General features: G+C 49.6%; 1 protein-coding gene across 1 annotated transcript in view; it reads left to right on the plus strand.

Annotated features, from left to right (window-relative positions):
• NGEF (neuronal guanine nucleotide exchange factor) overlaps positions 1–15,625 on the plus strand; it is a 99,207-nt gene that overhangs the window by 20,343 nt on the left and 63,239 nt on the right. Inside the window, exons 2-3 of the mRNA XM_080798716.1 lie at positions 8,617–8,950; positions 12,049–12,163. Coding sequence (XP_080654842.1) covers positions 8,683–8,950; positions 12,049–12,163 — 383 coding nt within the window. The 5' untranslated portion in view covers positions 8,617–8,682. The remainder of the gene's footprint in view (positions 1–8,616; positions 8,951–12,048; positions 12,164–15,625) is intronic.

Here is a 15,625-nt window from a genome sequence, read left to right on the forward strand (position 1 = left end):
CCCCGCCCCTCCAGCAAGTGGGGCCAGGCTGGGGGAACCCGGGTGCCTTCTCAATCCTCCCCACCCACTCTCCCTGACTCTCACATCCTGATTCCTTGCTGCCTGCTCACACCGAACACCTGCCGCCTGCAGAAATGGGGAGCCCCTCTCAATGACTGAACACTTACTCTTGTTCTTGGAGCCCTCTGGTTCCTTGAAGAGCCGCTTTAAAAATTCCATCACCCACAACTTTTCCCGCAATCTAAAGTCCAAGCTTTATTTATTGCTTTTAAATTTGCCATATCTGAGGTTTTTCCGCCCTCCCTCATGCCTGTCATCACCTGCCGCCTCCTTCATCTGGGGTCCTTGCAGACGACCTCCCTGTCCTCTGTCACCCCCACTGCCAGAGCTCAGTCGTGCTGTGGCCTCCGCCATCTGGGCTCCACTTGTGGTCCTGCCTGGTGCTTGTCATGAACTGGTTTTCGGCCCACAGAAATGTCCGGTTTGTCCTTCTGGCCTTTCTTCTCCTTTTATGGGCTTTCTTCATGTTGCGGATTATGTAGATAGACAGACAGACAGACAGACGGATGGATCACAGGTGCGTAGACAGATGGATAGATAGTTGTATCCCACACTCTCTGGCATTATACTTTCCTGTGAGAAAGGAACAAGCTGAAGCCGGCTATACCACTGTCTAGTTCCCAGCTTGACAATGAATTTCACTCATTTCTGTTGCCTCCTCAGGAAAGGGGTGCTGTTCACACTCGATCTACCACGGTCGACTCCGTCTTGCGTGTGAATTCTGTCACTGTGTCTACCCCCTCTCTGTCTTCCCCGTGAGCGTCCCAGGTCACCAGGCTGTACCTCTGAGGGTGGATCCAGAGGACTCAGGGCCCGGCTGGCACTCAGCAGCTGTGCGCCTTAGAGAACGTTCCCTGTCTCGCCATGTTCTGGCCCCTGAAGAGATGTGGCTCGGATTAGAAACTTAGTGTCGGTTGATGCTCAGGGAGCCGTTACTGGGACGAGGAGCTCACCTTCCAGGTTCTGGCAGCTTCAGACCCTGCTGCATCGGACCGTGTTCAAACCCAGCCTCTGGCCAAATGCGCCCCTGGTCTCTGACCTCAGGCCCCGCTTCTCCCTCACAGTCCTGCTTCCTTTCCCACTGTATCAGTTCAACAGCCCTAGCGGATAACCAGGGTTCATCTTTCCTTTTCTCCCTCTTGAGCCAAAAGCAAGCCAACAAGTCCAGTTTGGAAGTTCTGCCTCCTGTCAGCCTCAGGGCCTTGCTCGCTGGCCTTCCTCTCAGAGAGAACACCCGACGTACATCACGCGGCACTAAACAGAAGTGCTTATCTCTTTTCAAAGTAGTGTTCTCATTTTCTTCGGGTAAATACCCAGTCACGGAATTACTGGACCAGAGGGTAGTTCTAGTTTCAACTTTTTAAGGACCCTCCATTGTTCTCCACAGGGGCTGTCCCAGTGCGCATTCCCGCCAGCGGGGCACGAGGGTGCCTTTTCCTCCATGTCGTCGCCAACGCTTGTTTCTCGCTCTTCTGACAGGTGTGAGGGGATATCACACTGTGGTTTTGATTTGCATTTCCCTGATGATAAGCCATGTTGAACATCTTTTCATGTATCTGTTGGTCATCCAGATGTCTTCTTTGGAGCAATGTCTGTTTGTCTTCTGCCCATGCTAATCAGATTATTTGCTTTTTTTGGTGTTGAGCTGTGTATAAGTTCTTTACGTATTTTGGATACTAACCCTTCTCAGGTATATCATTTGCAAGTATCTTCTCTCATTCAGTAGATTGTCTTGACCTTTTGTTGACATTTTACTTTGCTGTGCAAAAGCTTTTTATTTTGGTGTAGTCCCAATTGTTTATTTTTTCTTTTATTCCCCTTGCCTCAAGAGACAAATCTAGAAAAATGTTCCTATGGCCAATATCAAAGAAATTACTGCCTATGTTTTCTTCTAGGAGTTTTAGGGTTTCAGGTCTCATAGTTAGATCCTTAATCCATTTTGAGTTTATTTTTGTGTACGGTGAAAGGAAGTGGTCCAGTTTCATTCTTTTGCACATAGCTGTCCAGTTTTCCCAGCACCATTTGTTGAAGAGACTGTCTTTTCCCCATATGTATTCTTGCCTCCTTTGTCAAGGATTAATTACCATAAAAGCATGGGTTTGTTTTTGGAATCTCTATTCTGTTTCATTGATCTATGTGTGTGTCTTTGTGCCAGTACCAGACTGTTTTGGTTTCCTCCTCAGTTACTTCTATCTCCCTCCTCCCTCAGTTACTTCTATCCCCCCTGTTACTTCTACCCGCTCCCTGTCAGTTGCTTCTACCCCTCCCCCTTAGTTGTTTCTGTCCCCCCCTCAGTTGTTTCTACCCCTCCCCCCTCAATAACTTCTATCCCCGCCCTCCTCAGTCACTTCTATCTCCCCCTCAGTTACTTCTGCTCCTCTCCCTCTACCCCCCTCCCCCCTCAGTTGCCTCCTTGCCCCCCCCGCCCAGTTACTTTTATACAGTTATATTTCCTATTCAGCCATGGTCTGGGACCACAGACCCCTTCCTTCCCCAGGAAACTCCCACTCCGAGCCATGTCATAGAGCTAGTGCTGCCCCTCGTGGCCACGAGGCACCAGGGCTTCACCATGTGCCGAGCCAGCTGGCACCTGTGCCTTGCCCTGAATTCTCCTTCTCCTGCCACCTTTCTGATACCGCCCTTCGTACCACTCACTCCCCAATTTCTGAACTTCCACTTTAAAACATGCTAGGATCCTTCTCTCCCGTTCAGCTGTTCCATTCCTTTCCTCTCCTTTGTCCTTTGTTCCCACTGAGAACACAAAAATGTTCAGGGCAGGGCCACAGCTGTCTTCCTTGTGTTCATCTGCTTTTTCTACATTTTCTCTGGGGAGCACAGGTCCTCAGACCATGCCGACCACGCAGCATCTTCTAGAGCAGCTTTACAAGGTTCTTCCCTTGCTGGGGCTTTTCTGCCAAACCATAAACGTCCTTGTTTCCCCTCTACTACCTAAAACCTTCCTCTCCAGGTTTCCCACTTTGTGGGGGGTTGGGGTGGGGCTTAGGGAGCGTTTATCGATCAAGGCAAACACCGCCAGGTACCTGGGAGTCTAAGGGACCGGTTGTAGGACCAGGAATGACAGCTGAAATGATGTGGGTGACCTGGGATAGGCCAGGCCTGCCTCCCTCCTCGGGGGCCCACCTTCTCACAGAGGGCCACCTGCGCCCTGTGACAGCATCCAAGCCCTTCCTGTCGTCAGGTCACAGCTAAGGCTCCTTCATTGTTCCCTTGAGGCCACATCCTCCTGCCCCCTGTCTGGACAGCTGACACACCCCCGCGGCCACCAGTGTGCTGGGCTCCTCCCCGAAGACAAGGTGGAGACTTCATTGTGGTCTGTGGCAAATCCTCCCCAAGGGTTCCTGTCTGGAGTCGTTAGGGCCTTTCGCTGGATAACCCATGCTCTGCCCCCAGCTCTGGCCAGTGACCTTAAACTTCCCTCTGGGAGGTTCTGACTGACCAGGGAGTGAAGCTTCCCCACCCAGGGCTTCCCATGATCTGCTGCTCACCCCAACCCTTCCCTGCACATACCCTCCACCGTCCTCCCTGTCCATCATTTGCCTCTCTGCTCTGCAGTACTGACTTCCTCCTGTGGCCCCTATTAGCCGTGTGAAGGCCAGGCCTGGTCTTATAGGCTGTCCCTGGTGCCCTCAGGGGTCTGTTTCAGAGCAGGTGCCCAGATGGCTCACATAGATTCACTACATGCCCTGGGAGATTCTTCCCTCCAGCACTTGCTTCAGCCCCCCTTGCCTGTCTCCTGACACCCCCTCCTCCTGCCTGCCCCAGCTTTGCTCTCCATCACGACTGTCTCAGACCAGCAGCAGACATGACCCACCCTGGCCAAAGCAAGGGGCAGCCTGGGGCTGAGGTCCTGGGAGGCTCCTGTTCCCACAACTGCTAAAGGTGCTGTGGTCCTGCTCCGTAAGGCTCTTGCTCAAGGCTGGTCCACAGACTCACAGGGTTGGCATCCCCGGCCTCACCCTGGATGTCTCCAGTCAGAATCTGTGTCTTCACAAGAGCCCCAGGTGACTCCTTGCACGCACATCTGAAAAGCCCTGGTCTAGTGGATACACCTCCCCATGTCCACCCCGCCATCAGCCCCTGACCCCCAGCAGCAGGCTTGATTCGCCACAGCTGGGCTTGCAGCCAGCTTCCCCCTCCCCTCCCCACCACCTTCTCCCATGTGCCCTGACCTCCCAGGCCGCTGACTCATGCAGGGAGGTCCCCTGGGCCTCAGCCAAAAGTCAGAAGCTTTAATAGTCATCCTTGGCTCATAGGCCTGAAGCCACAGAGCTAGCACAGAGAACAGCCTAGATCCACTCCCCCCTGCCTCTGATTCATCCTTGCCAGCCTTCAACCAATCTTTACAACGGCATCTTTCAACCACATTACAGGGATCTCAGGTTTTCCCCAACCAAAAAATCCAACAGGTAGGGTGTGAGCCTCCCAAACCATTGACCAGCTGTGTGATCCCAGGCAAGCTGCCAGGGCTCTCTGACTTGCAGCTTCTTTATCTAGAAAATAGTGGTGATTATCACATGGACCTCGGGGAACCATTCATCCATTCGTCTATTGTTCCAAACAGCCAGTGGCCTTCCTGCCCAGCACCAGAGAGAGCGCCAGAAGCTTCTGGAGGGAGAACTGGGGGCAGACGTGGCAGAGAGTCATCCGCCACACCCACAGGGGCCAGGCGTGGAGAGCACCCTGGCGGTGCTCACTGAGTGAGTGGACGGATGGCGTGCAAACACAGCTTCCAACCGCACACGTGCCCCGTGCCTTTCTACCCCAAAGCCACGTGGAATGGAGACACGTGGGCTTCATGCTACTGAAGAGTTTAAGAAAAACATGAGGAGATGGGAGGAGAGCTGCCGGACTCTCCAACAGTTAATGGATATAGAAGAATTCAAGTGATTATAAAATATTTCAGATGTAGAGCACAGTTGCCAAAAATAGGCAATAATTGAGGTGGAATTAGAGTTGTTGTTCAGAGAGTTTCACAAATTGTGTGTGTGTGCGTGCTGTCTTAAAGTTGGAATGAATTTTCTCAGGGTTTCAGAGAACCTTCATGTAAAGAAAATGATAGGGATGGTTTGAGAGAAACCTCAGGGCTCTCATCAGGCCACGAGCTTCCCTCTGAGGGTCTCTTCCCACTGCCCTAGATCTCAGATTTTGAGAGCTAGCTAAGCACCCCATGAACACCCACCTACCGCCATATTTTCTGCATGAGACACTGAGGCCCATACTTGCCCAGCGTGAGTAGGTGATTACAGGTAGCAGAAAGTGGATATTCAAACCCAAGTCCCCTGCCTCCCAGCTGAATGCCCTTCACCATACATTACGCAGGCTTCCGTGATCTCACAACAATGCGCAGTCAATGCTGGCGATCAGCACTCACCCAACCAGGCTGAATGTCAAGTGGATCCCACCAACCAAAGGGAACCAGATGTTGTGTCGTCCCATCTGTAGGATGGCCCAGAAAAGGCAAACAAGGAACGTGTACAGAGTGGTGGTCAGCAGATGGTGTGGGAGGGGCTGACGACAGTGGGGCACAGGGAACTTTGGGGGTGCTGGAGTGGCCTGTATGTTGATTAGGGTGGTGGTTACGTCAAACTGCGTTTGCCAAAACTCAGAACAACACGGCAACAAGAGCAAATCATACTCTATGTAAATTGTACCTCAATTTTTAAAAAAGCAACCTAAAATAATCCATGGTGATGATAATAATAATCACCTTCAAAGCCAAAACCCAGTCTGTGTCCAGGGCCACAACACGGAGGCCTTCAAGATGCCCTTGGTCAGAGCAGGGAGATGCCCTGTTCCTAAGAGTCAGCTTCGGTCAAAGATGTCCAGCTGCACACACTCCTCCTGGGAGGTGCTTCAAGTGCACATCCTCAAATCAGCCTGTTCCAACCCGGAGCAGACTACCTGGCAGGCAATGACAGGCAATGGCCTGACTGTCCCCCTGGCCTGTGGCCTGTGATGGGGACGGCCCCTCCCTGCTCCACCCCAAACCACCGTGTGTCGCTGATCCTGTCATTCCGCTTGCACATCTTCCCTGCCCCAGCCCCTACCTGCCACACCTGGGTGATACCTGCCCTCTGGCCTTGGGGCCCCCAGCCCAGTGGCCCTCCCAGAGCTTCTGGGATCCTGCTACCTCCTCACTCACTGTCATCAAGGATGCAGCTGGGACTCTCTGACCCAGCTCACAGGCCTCCGCAGACTGGTCCCAACACACAATTAACTCCTGACTTCCCCGCCCCACCCTGCACCCACGGGACCCTGTGCCCACCTGCCCTCTGCCCCCAGATCAAAGATATACCCTTTGGAGGCACAAAGGCAAGCGAAACAGGAGAGAAGGGGATGTTGGTAGGTAGGTAGTCACTGGTTCTTAAAATCAAGACTCTGCCTGGACACTGTCAGTGACAGGGAACTCACGGCCTCCCAGAGCAGCTGCTCTGCCTTTGGCCAGCTCTGAACCCCAAAGCTGAAATCTATCCTTGCCTGTGGTCTTAATCTACCCCCTCTGTGCCCCAGGCCCCAGAGAGTACATTTATGATGACCTTGACCTTGACCCTCCCAGGTCTTCCCTCCCCATTCCCAACCAGAGTGCTGGGCAGAGGGTCCCCCCTCCATCTGGCTGGGATAGAAACCTCTCATTCTCTCTCTGGTTCTCATCCCCTTGCTGACTGGGTTCAATTTGGTATGAATGGAAACGGCCCCTCCTGCCTGCAAGCTATGCATTTCTTGCCACGTTTATAATAAACTTTGCCCTGCCAGGTAGTCCTGTGAGGGATTCCCCCCAAATGTGACTTCTTGGCCTCTATGTGACCTTCCCTGGCCTCCTGAAATCACAGCTTTACTCTCTGAAGCAAAGCATTAGCCAGGAGGAGATGGCCTCTCCAGTAGATCCCACAGGGCACACCCCAGCATTTATGGAGCAGGACATGGACGCTGAGACTACCAGGGCTTGCTGGGGTCCCAGAGCTGGCCATGGTGCTGAAGGAGCTCCTCAGTTCCTCACAAGCTGGGCCCTGCTGCCCCAGGGCAGGCCCTTGTCTTAGTGCTCCCTGACCTCTAATACTTTAACACTTGTTTCTGCTTGGCTGATTATTTATAGGCAGGGTCATCAATGGACTACCACCAGACCTGCAGGCAGGTAGGAAAGGAAGCAACACCTCAGGACAAACTTTCTGCTTCTGTGTCATTAGGTAGCCAGTTCCAGGAACCAGAGCAGTTCTCAGTTCTCAAATCTCCCTGACCAGAAAGTCCAAATTCCTGCCTTAGATAAACAAAGATAACTCTGCCTGGAGCAAGGGAAGCCACCCTTCCTGAATGTTCTAAGGTCACCTGCCCAACTGCCCTGAAATGTTTTTGGACGGGGGTGAGGAGAAGAAGAGGGGGTTGGGAACTCACCCATGAGAACGTGAGGGCAGCACCTGGGGTCGCTAGGGCACCTGCTATAAGCAGAGGGGTGTGGTGGGAAAGGGGGAGGGATGCCTCAAGTCCAGCATCATTCTTCACATTTTTTTTACAGAAGAAAACAGAACCAGAAAAGAAAATCTTCCCTAAGTCTCTAAACTCTTTGAAAACATAATGGAAGTTCTGCACCTGTAATCAAGAAAGATATATTCACATAGATACAGCCTCTGCATACAATGTATGTACCCCTTACATAGAGTCCATGGGAGCCCAGGTTCTGAACCCTCAGATGGATGGGAAGCCACAGAGAGCCTAGCATGGCTCTCCAGTCTAGCACGCCATCCCACCCAGCTTACACTCTACTCGAGGGTCCGTCCTGTCCCTCACTACTCCAAAAGCCCCTACACTGGAAGGCTCTTGTTGGGAAGGAAATGGGGTTTGCCTGGACAGTCCTGGTATAATTCGATTACACCCCTTTTCCTGTGAAGAGTGCCTGGGTTCCGATGCTATCCACTATGGTCACCCCAGAGGGAGGCAACCATTCTGTTACCCCAGCTGGTGGGGTCGGGGAGGGCTCGTTCCTACAGCTCCTGTAAAACATCACCCTATCAGAGAGGCCACAAATCTACCAACTCAACCTAGCCACCAGTAGGTGGTGAGAGGTATGTCCCCAGAGGATTCAAGTCTTCCCACTTCTGAATTTACTGTTGTATGACTGTCCCTCACTGCTAGCCCCTTTGAGTCTCCCCAAGACTTTACTTTTGGGTATGTCTGTACATCTTCCCTTTCTTTACTTTGGTTTCCCGGCATTCTCTTCACTGTTTTTGCTACTCCTTCTCTTGAATGACTCAGAAGATGTTTACTTGAAAGCTGGTTATACAAGCCACTTTAAGCATTTCCCCCAAAAGTGTGTCCTATGAATAGAATAAACAAACTTCAATTATAAAATGATACATGAATGCATCCAAATTGCAGTGGTTAAACTGTAATTTCCATTGAGAAAGATGCGGTCGCCCAGATGTGCAGACTCTTCCAAATGTCATCAGATCTCAATGGGAGTGGAAGACCAGACTCTGAATGGCACATTTAGCCTGATGACCCTAACAGAAAATTGTTCTCTTTCTATTCCAAATCACTCAGGCTGGTGAAGCTGGAGAGGTTACCCATCTCCAGTCACTCTGCTGAGAAACAACTGGACCGATTTCCATGGAGACCAGGGGATCTGAAGGTTTGGAAAAGCCCTGGAAGGAATTGGTGAGCGGTTCCCAGGAAACTGACGATGCGTGGGACAAGGGGAGACCCGAGTTACTCTCAGAAGATGAGAAATCATGCCACGCCAACCGAGGGACACGAGACAGAGAACCTGGCCGCTACATCCCAATTCAGAGAAACTCCGTCTTCAACCGCACTGTGAAACGCAAAAGCAAAGGCCAAGCCAGAGACACTCCTGAACAAAATACCCCCCACCAGGCAGGTGAGTACCAGGGACAGCTGGCACCGCTCCGCTGTCCCCTGCTAGCCAGGTGGAGTCATCAGGACTGAAGGGCCCCAACTAAATAAAAGAAGAGTAAAAGGCCTTGAAGACTATCAAGGACAGGTCTAGTAAAAGAAACACTTTGAAGCTGTTATCTAATGGATTCCATTCCCGCAATATGACGGCGTGGGCACTTCAGGAGAAAGTGTTGACCCAGACTGTACAGTAAGACTGGCTTCTATTTAAAAGAAACATCTTGTTCCAGGACTCAACAAAACACCCCCAGACGTCCATGCCTTCTAGCAGGAAGGCTTGGAGCTGTCCACATTTGGGGATATCTGGGAACATGAGTTTCCTGAGTGCTGAGGTCCTATCTTTGTTCTCTCTCATGGTTGCTGGGATGGGCAGAGTTTCTGCTGCACTGGAAATAGCTGAGATGAACACCTTGGCAATAAGAGCTTTGCAGCTGGGTCCCCTAATATCTTCAATGAGTCCCTAGTACATCTTATCTGCTTAAAGTATATTCCTTGAGCAGAATATGGTTCAGAAACTTTTACAATTGGTCGGGGGCTGTCAGAGCTGCAAATTCCTTTCTCTGTGACTTGCCCACATGCCTGAGTGGGCAGCACGCTGGGGGTGTGGACTAGGTGCTAGTTCCTTAGCCCCTGGGGTATGGCACCTGGTAATCCTCCATTTGCTGGATGTGGCATGAACCCAGGAACTCATTCAAGACATTCACTGAACTCTGTATCGGGGAACCTTTTGCCACATAGGAAATCACCCTCAATATATAAAGATAAAACTATAATATTTATTCTTTCTTGTGATTCTGGGGGTTGATTGGGTGGTTGTTCTGTCTGGACCGCTTTGACTCACCTCTGCAGTCCGCTGGTGGCTCCTGTGGGCTTGGAAGATCAAGGAAGTCTCGCTGGGCTCACTGGGGGCTAGTGAGCTGGTTGGCCAAAGTGGGTTAGTCTCTGCTCAACCTCCAGCAGGCTGGCTCAGACTTGTTCCTATGGCAGCAGGGCTCCCAGAGGTCAAGACTACCCCTGCTTGATGGGAGGGGTGGCAATCTGTGGGTGTTTGCTACCTACAAACACTACCAAAATTACGCATCAAGGACCAAATTAAGAGCAGGAGAAATACGATGGAAATGCTATACTCGTGGAAGCTGGGGGAATGTCCGTCCCAAGACCCTCTCAACTTTTGGGTATGTTCGAAAATCTTATGAAATGAAAAGTGAGAAACACAATCCGACACAGAGAAAGTTGGAGTCTCTGCCCTTGAGGGACCCAGCAATATTGTAATGATGTCATCGACGGCCAGCAATGCCTCGAAGTTTACAGGAAAGATAAAGGCGAAGAACAAGACCCTTCAGGTGTGGTTGGGAAAGATTCCCCAAAGGAGATGAAGCTCTAGTGGCATCTTGAGGGGGACATGGCCAGAGAGAGAACAGGAGCTAACTTGGCTGAGCGCTTAGAGGTATTCAGTGTTATGTGTATTCTTACTATACCCATTTTACAGATTAAAAACAAAAACAACAACAACTGAAACAATGAGAGATTGAGTCACTTCTAGTCCAAAGCCCATGCAGATGGAGAAGGGGGTTAGGGAGGCTCTCTCTAACAGAAATATAGTGCAAGCCACATATGTTGTTTCAAATTTCCCAGCGGCCACATTAACAAAGGTAAAAAGAAATGGGTAAAATTCATTCTAACAACATGTGTTATTGAGCACAATGCCTCCAAAATATGATCGTACCATCATATAGTCAATAATTGATATAAAAAGTTAGTCATGAGACATTTTGCAATTTTTTTTTGCAGGATGTCTTTGAAAGCTGTGGAATATTTTTGTTGGAAATATTTGATCTGGATTTAGGATTCATAAAATGTGCAGTCAGAAAAGCAGATTTGCATGCCCAGACTGCTCCATATAGCCTTAAAAGTCTTCCGGGAACTAAACTGAGTATTGGTTTTTACATTTAAATTTAAATTAATGTAAGTTAAAAAGAAATGAGGAATTCACTTCCTGAGTTCCACCAGCCGAATTTCAAGGGCGGCCTAAGCCGCACGTGGCTAGCAAGGCTCTATTGAATCTCTCAGGGTTAGAGCATTGCAAGCAGAAGGAAAAGGAGATACAGCTGCCCAGGGGTCAGGGGTCTGGGGTCTTTTTGAGCCTGAGCAAAGGCAGGTGTGGGACTAGTTGGAGATGAGCCTGGAGAGGGAAACTGAGCCAAGGGGGAAAGAGTGCGTGGCTTCCCAAGCCAAGCCAACAATGCCGATGCCAGTGTAGACTAGAACAAGGGTCACTTCACTTCTTGCCATCCTCAAAGATGCCATTGATGTCCAGACCATAAATATTTTCAACAGACTCAGAGTTTTATTTTTAAAGTGGCTCCCTGTTTCACTTCCCTGGAGGTAACTCCCTCGACAGCCCCAAGCTTCCTGCTCCAGAGTCCAAGGAGAAAACTCTCCCCCAGCTCTGTCCCTGAAGGGGCAGACAAAACAGATCAGCTGGCATAGGGCTTCCTTGGCCCGCTCCCAAACAAAAGAAGATTTACGCTCTGACTTCTCTCTGCCTTTTCAAAGGGCTGCTTTTTCAAAGTCACACTACAACTCGGATTGACGTCCCAGGGGAGGGAGCTTGGCTTATTATTTAACAGTGTGTAGGACTCAGACATTGTCAAGTTAGATGTTAAAATTTCGATAAATTGCAAATGATTTTAGTCCAGTAGGAACAATAACACTGGTAGTTCTGCTTTTATTGGCCTCTAAGACATTGACCAGTTTTTTATCCAAGTTGCAATCTCATTTCTAATATTCTTTTCCTACTCTGTGTGTGTGTGTGTGTGTGTGTAAGCAAGTGAAGTTTCTTGCATCGTAATCATAATTTTTGTAGAGATGGCATCCCAGGTCACCAAATTCATGCAAGTCGTGGCAAATTCCCCTTGAGAGGGCATGACAGGAAGAGCACCCCTCTTCATTCCTCTCCCTTCCCCCCTGGGGGAACTTGCTGCTGTCCTTGTCACCAAGAGAACTGGCTGAAAGGGGGGAGATGCACATTTTCTAACTCTCTGCCTTTCTTAAATGTCACAGATTCACTGGAAAATGGACAGTCTGTAAATGAGCCCCTGACCTTGAATTCCCCCCAGAACAGAAGGTCTCGGTGGAAAATCCCAATACAGCCACACCCAGGAGCCAAGAGAACAAGGTAAGAGAAAGCAAATGGGCAGGAGGGGCAGTTCACCACCAGAAGCGGCAGGGATCACTGCGGCAAAGTTTTGACGGGGCTGCAAGCGTGCCTCATGGTTCTTTTAAAAAGTCGCTTTTTGTTGCCCATATTGGAAACAAACAAACAAACAAAAGCAAAACCCCACCATCTCCTTTCTAAAATAAATAACCCATTGCTACTCTTTCATCACAAAACTAGGAAATTGTAGATATTATAGATTTCAAGAAGTAGAAAAGGAAAATCTCTGTCTTGCACCACTGCCAGAAAGGTTTTAATGTAACCATTGCAGAGTTTTTTTCCCTGTATGGTTTATGCCCATTTTCTCTTCATCAAATGGGATCTTACTATATATCCTGTCTTCACACTTAATAGTATGTCACACAAACACTTCTGTATGTCACCAAATATTTTTCTACACAATCGTTCAATGGCTATAAAGTAATCTATATGGTATGATTGAATTATAATTCATTAATCATGCTACTGTTGTTAGACATTTGGGTATTGTATCAGCTAGGACGAAATTTAGCTGCTTGTAACCAAAAAACCCAAATGACACAGCTTAATGAGACCGAAGATCTATCTGGGTCTCAAGTGAAAGAACCTTGGGGTGTTGCGACAGTAGCTCCTTCCTACTTCCAGGAACGCAGTCTCCTTCTACCCAGTTGTCAAGGTGATTGCCAGAGCTCCGGCCATCACGGCCACCGTTCAGGTAGTGGGAAGGAGGAAAGCAGAGGGTGGTGGGGGCACATACCAGCCTATTCTGCTCTCTTTTTAAGGAGCTTCCTGAAGCCCACTCAATAACTGGGGCTTATATCTCATTGGCCCAAACTGACTGAGTCATGTGGCCACCTGCACTTGCAAGAGAAGCTGGGAAATGTAGGTCTCTTTCAAACCAGGTCTGTTTCCGCCCCCTGGTGAATGGGTGCCATACTAAGAAATAAAGGAGAATGGATACGGGGAGGCAACAGCAATCTCTGACCCAAGGGAGTTTTAATATTTTGCTGGTTTGTAAGCCACACTATGAGGAAGTCTCGCTGTGGCAAAATCCGGACACCCGTCTCTCCTTATTTCCTTAAGTTCCTAGAAACTTCATACTTTCTAAAAATCCCTGGATGGTTGCAGGGAAATAGCATTCCTGTATTTGTATGGGGAAAGTACAGGCTAGGTATCTCATCCCAGACCCAGGTGACAGGCAGCCTGTTACTTCCTGATACTACTTTGACCATCGGCCATTGATTTTATATATTTATATATATAATTTTTATACATCTGATATACTTACATATAGAATTTAATAATTTAAATATATAATATAATATAATTTAATAATAATAAAATGAATTTATATATACAAATAAACAAGGCCCTCGTTCACTCACATGGAATTATATATTAAAGTCAGCTGCTTCCTGTCACCTCTGTTCTGGCTTAAGAGCCCAAAATCACCACTGTAAATATCTGCCCACCTACACTGGGGGCTCCAAGAGACAGTGGGTGAGAGGTCAGCCTTAGCAGTCACTCTTAGCAGGAGTGACAGGACAAATATTTGACAAGCAGGACCCAACACTCTACCAAGGGTCCTAGAGAGGCAGAGGAAGGGCCCTGGGAGCAGGGAAAGGACTCAGGACGGTGGTCATTTCCTAACCAGTACACAAATGTTTCCATATAAAAAAGAGGGTAAGGGGATGGGGACTGGCCACCTGTGAGCTGCCCACTCTTTCCCAGGGGGGTTCCCCAGAAAGACAAAACCAGCAGGACATGGAACAGGTGTGGGGAGCTCATTGTAAGGAACGGGTTCACAACTGTGGTGGCTTGGTGAGTGTAGAATCCTCTGGATGGGCTTGTGGCTGGACACTCAGGGAATTGCTGCACAATTCTGTTCTGCTCGGTGAGCTTAGACTTTGCTCTAGCAAGACCTTCAACTGTTTGGATGAGGCCCACCCACAGGATAAAGTGTATTCAAAGTCCTTCAATTAAATAGTCTCAAAAAACATCTTCACAGAAACAGCCAGAATAATATTTTACCACATGTCAGGGCATCATGGCCCAACCAAGTTGACATCTGAAATTAATGTCATATCCCCCATCTTCATCCCAGTGGGGAGGGGGTCAAGAGATCCACTTGGAAATCTCTGAAATCTGGGGGACACGCGGACCAGAACCTGGCTTGCTCCTGAAAACATCTAGATATGAATTGGCTGACAGCCTCATGGGAGGGGAGGGGTAAGGGCTGAGTCGGGGGGTGAGGGGCAACCACATCAAAGGCAAGGCAGAGGCACGTGTTCTCTTGGAGACAAGTGGGGACCTCAAGGAAGGGAACCGGCTATGAACCACCCAAGACGGCTTCCTGCTAGGGGCCAGGTGGACCTTGGCAGAAAGTGGCTGAGAAACTTGGGGAGACATAAAGTGGTTTGAGAGCTTTGCACATGCCACAGAACTCTGGTCAGAGACCCCCATAGGTGCCCCACTCTGGGGCCCAAACAGCTCAGGGGGCAGGAGATATGGAGCAGGGGGTAGGTAGAGGATTCCCAGCTGTGGCAGGCCTGCGCTGGGAGAAGAGGGGTACTGGTACTCTGCAGCAAGCTTGGAGTGCTTTTCTAAATACCTAGCAAAAGAGACTGTCTGTTTGTAACTAAGAGTCACCAGAAAAGTGCTGTGTGTGGTCTGCCTGAGATCCTGAGATCCACGCATGGCCCAGGCAGCTCGCGTCAGCTACAGGCAGGTGCAGGTGGAGAGAGGAGAGGACGTCTGGAGCCCCTTCCTGTCTGCACCCTCCCCAGGCCAGCCAGCCCCGGGCTTAACTTTGGTCTCGTGGCCTAGCAAGGACAGAGGTTCTAGAAAACCTCTTTAGGTCAGTCTCAGGATCCCCATTGTGATCATTGTTTCTATTACGTCTTCTGAACTGGATTTCCATGGCGGGGTAAGTCGCAACACACCTGTTATGGACAAGTTTTCTAGAGGAAAAAAACCTCCTCCCAATGGCCTGTCAGGCTCCCAGGGCTTCAAGCTATTGCTTTTAAAGGTAAAAACCAAAATATTAATTTCTCTGGGGAACACAGGAGCCACGGTACATCAGGGTGTATTTGACATGACACATCAGGGGTACCATTAGTGTGTCCCATGCATGTGGAACATCCATTCTCTCTCTTCCCCTGCTCACGCTTCATATCATTAGCACCTCGGCATTCGGAGGCTCAGACCTCTATTTGTGTAAAGAAATGCAATCCCTGCGGGGCACCTGGGTGGCTCAGTGGGTTAAGCCGCTGCCTTCGGCTCAGGTCATGGTCTCAGGGTCCTGGGATCGAGCCCCGCGTCGGGCTCCTTGCTCAGAGGGGAGCCTGCTTCTCTCTAGGCCTCTGCCTGCCTTTCTGCCTGCTTGTGCTCTCTCTCTCTCTCTCTCTCTGTCAAATAAATAAATAAAATCTTAAAAAAAAAAAA

Source organism: Martes martes (genome assembly GCF_963455335.1).
Source record: "Martes martes genome assembly, chromosome: 3".
In the NCBI taxonomy this organism is placed as follows: domain Eukaryota; kingdom Metazoa; phylum Chordata; class Mammalia; order Carnivora; family Mustelidae; genus Martes; species Martes martes.